At 40.2% G+C, this 3,450-nt stretch overlaps 1 protein-coding gene across 2 annotated transcripts in view; it reads right to left on the bottom strand.

Moving 5' to 3' along the window:
- Nucleotides 1-3,450, bottom strand: part of LOC106870749 (Fanconi anemia group I protein) — a 98,477-nt gene that overhangs the window by 43,398 nt on the left and 51,629 nt on the right. For both annotated transcript variants that reach the window (XM_014916943.2, XM_014916944.2), the window contains exon 13: nt 1,034-1,124. In XM_014916943.2, coding sequence (XP_014772429.1) covers nt 1,034-1,124 — 91 coding nt within the window. The remainder of the gene's footprint in view (nt 1-1,033; nt 1,125-3,450) is intronic.

Here is a 3,450-nt window from a genome sequence, read left to right as displayed (position 1 = left end):
AATCTGGACTGGCTCTTGTGCGGGTGACACATAAAATACACCATTTTGAGCGTGGCCGTTGCCAGTTCCGCCTGACTGGCCTCCGTGCGGGTGACACGTAAAAGCACCCACTACACCCTCTGAGTGGTTGGCGTTAGGAAGGGGCATCCAGCTGTAGAAACTCTGCCAAATCAGATTGGAGCCTGGTGTTGCCATCTGGTTTCACCAGTCCTCAGTCAAATCGTCCAACCCATGCTAGCATGGAAAGTGGACGTTAAACGATGATGATGATGATGATGATGATGATGATGATGATGTCTGGCCCTGGAGGTGGGGGCAATATCACTGGAAGGCAGGTGAAGGTTGGCAACAGAAAGGGCGTCCAGCCATAGAATATCTATCAATTTCATCCAACCTGTGCAAGCATTGAAAAGTGGCAGTGATGATGATGATGATGATGATGACTGAAGAGGGACAAACTAAATACCAACAGATCTACAATTTGTGCTACTCCTCCTCAATATATGACAGGTAGTGACCGAACCATCTGAACGTGGCCGATGGCAGTACCGCCTGACTGGCCTTCGTGCCGGTGGCACATAAAAAGCACTATCCCAACATGATCGATGCCAAGCCCGCTTGACTGGCTCCTGTACTGGTGGCACGTAAGAAGCACTCACTACACTCTTGGAGTTGTTGGTGTTAGGAAGGGCATCCAGCTGTAGGAACATTGCCAGATCAGATTGGAGCTTGGTGCAGTCACTGGCTCTCCAGACCTCAGTTAGACCGTCCAACCCATGCCAGCATGGAAAAATGGACATTAAAGAATGATGATGATGATGATGATGATGCACTCTTTTCATGTATCCTGGAAGGATGAAGAACAGGGTCAGCTTCAACAGAATCACAACTCAGAAATCAGGAGGGACAAAATTGTAGAGAAATAAGACCCTTTTCTGTTGTTCCCTCTTTCAAAAGAAAGAAAATAAGCAAAAACAAAAAGAAAAGAAAGAAGAAAATGATAGGAAAAGGTAAAAAAACAATTACAATATACCTAGAATATGAGTAATGGGTTTCGATTCTGATGAGCCAATCCTGGTAAATATCTTATCCAAAATATTCTCCCTGACAGCATTATACTGTACCTTAAAATAAACCCAAAGAGATTGTCTGAACAAAATTTGAAGAAAAAGGTAATTAAAATCATTTTATTAATTTTTTTGCTGCTTTCAGTCATTTGACCCTACTTTATGGGGCATAGGTGATTCCATAATGTCAGGAATTCTACTGGCAGAAGAATGAAAGGCAAGGTTGCCATGCACAAGATTTGAACTCAGAACATTGAGGATCCATCTAGATTAGCTCTAATAAGATAGCACATGCAACACTGAAACTGACAAACAGGGCCGAGTTCCATTCTTTGCAACAGGGTAAGAAAGACATTACAAATTCAAGAAGAACATGGAAATTGAATCTCCTGGACTTATTATAACTTAAGTTTGACAAACAGATGTCCTTTTCAATTCTAAGTTGTGAGATATAAAAAGGTTTCAATGGGAGACTTCAAGGGTTTCTAGAAGACCCTTTCAGTCAACTGGTGAGATAATGCAATTATCTACTGAAGCAACACCAGCAACACTGAACCTATATAACATCTGTACAATATTAAATCTATATAACATTTGTACAATATTGAAATTACATTATTTACATTTGATGGATATTTGTCCTCATTTTGTTTGTTGTTAACAACTTTCGGCTCCAGCCTTCATCAGGTGACTTGGGGAAATTTCAAACCTGTGTTCTCATTCCTAAAGTATTTTTTGATGATGTTATTATTATTATTATCATTATCATTATTCAGGTCACTGCCTGGAATTGAACTCGGAATCTTGGAGTTAGTAGTCCACAGTCTTAACCACTATGCCATATGCCCATGGGCAATTATGGAGTGAATTTTAGGGCTTGTAAGCCTAATATTTTCCTTTCCTTTCTTAATACCGGTTCCCATCTGCTGTTGATATCTGCACTCAGTCTGCTTAGGAGGTTATTATGTCCAAACATATGTGCTGCTTCTTTTAGTTTTCTTATTTTCCAGTGGTGTTCTGTTTTTCCATACATGATCAGCTATACCCAATTTATCAATATCTCCTCGTGTCACAGATTTGCAATGGCCCTCTACCCTTATTTTGAGGGGGCAGTATGCTTTACCTACCACAGCAGCATGGGATGGAGTCTTTGGTCATATTCTCTTCTATTCGTGGTTTTACTCGAAGGAGATATTTGCAAAGTGTTGTATTACTCTTGAATATTGTCCTGATGTCATATGGGCTGCATATCTTTTGTATCTTTTCGGAGAGGCTGTTCACATAGGGTAGACAGACTGTGGTCAGTTTAGGGGTTTCATCCACTCCAATTATGAAGAAAAGAGAGGATGAAACCCCTAAACTGACCACAGTCTGTCCACCCTATGTGAACAGCCTCTCCGAAAAGATACAAAAGATATGCAGCCCATATGACATCAGGACAATATTCAAGAGTAATACAACACTTCGCAAATATCTCCTTTGAGTAAAACCACGAATAGAAGAGAATATGACCAAAGACTGCATGTACTCCATTCCATGCTGCTGTGGTAGGTGATACAAAGGTGAAACATGCCAATCTCTCAAAATAAGGGTAGAGGAGCATCGCAAAGCTGTGACACGAAGAAATATAAATCGGGTATAGCTGATCACATATGGAAAAATGGAGACCACCTCCCCCTGTGGGATGAAGTTAAAATAATAGACAGAGAACACCACTGGAAAATACGAAAACTAAAAGAAGGAGCACATATGCTAGGATGCAATAAGCTCCTAAGCAGATCTTGTGCAGATATGAACAGCAGATGGGAACCGGTATTAAGGAAGGATACAAAAATAATCAGTTTATAAACCCCAAAATTCACTCCATAATTGCCCACAGGCATGTGGCATAGTGGTTAAGAGCATGGGCTACTAACCTAACCCCAAGATTCCGAGTTCGATTCCAGACAGTGACCTGAATAATAATCATAATATCGAAAAAACCCTTAGGAATGAGAACCCAGGTTCGAAGTTTCCCCACAACACCTGATGAAGGCTGGAGAGTATATCAAATGTAAATAATGCACATAATTCCTCATCTCTCAAACATAGAACAATATTGAACTTATATAACATCTGTATAATATTGAATCTATGCTACACAGTATTCAACATATACCATATGGTATTTATATTGTATTCAATCTATACTATACCTATACATTATTGAACCTATATTATACAGTTCTAGTCAAGATGGTTTGGCTACGAAGAACAACTGTCAGACCTGTGACTCCTTTTCAGGGTTATGTATGGCCAGTTAGACCATTCCTCTGGAGGGCCAGAGAAGCAGTTCAAGGGCCATCTGAAGATCACTTTAAAGAAGAACAGAAGACATTTCTAC

The sequence above is a fragment of the Octopus bimaculoides genome, chromosome 2 (genome assembly GCF_001194135.2).
Source record: "Octopus bimaculoides isolate UCB-OBI-ISO-001 chromosome 2, ASM119413v2, whole genome shotgun sequence".
Classification (NCBI taxonomy): Eukaryota; Metazoa; Mollusca; class Cephalopoda; order Octopoda; family Octopodidae; genus Octopus; species Octopus bimaculoides.
The sequence above is the reverse complement of the archived record's forward strand: the minus strand, read 5'-3'. Positions and strand labels throughout refer to the sequence as shown.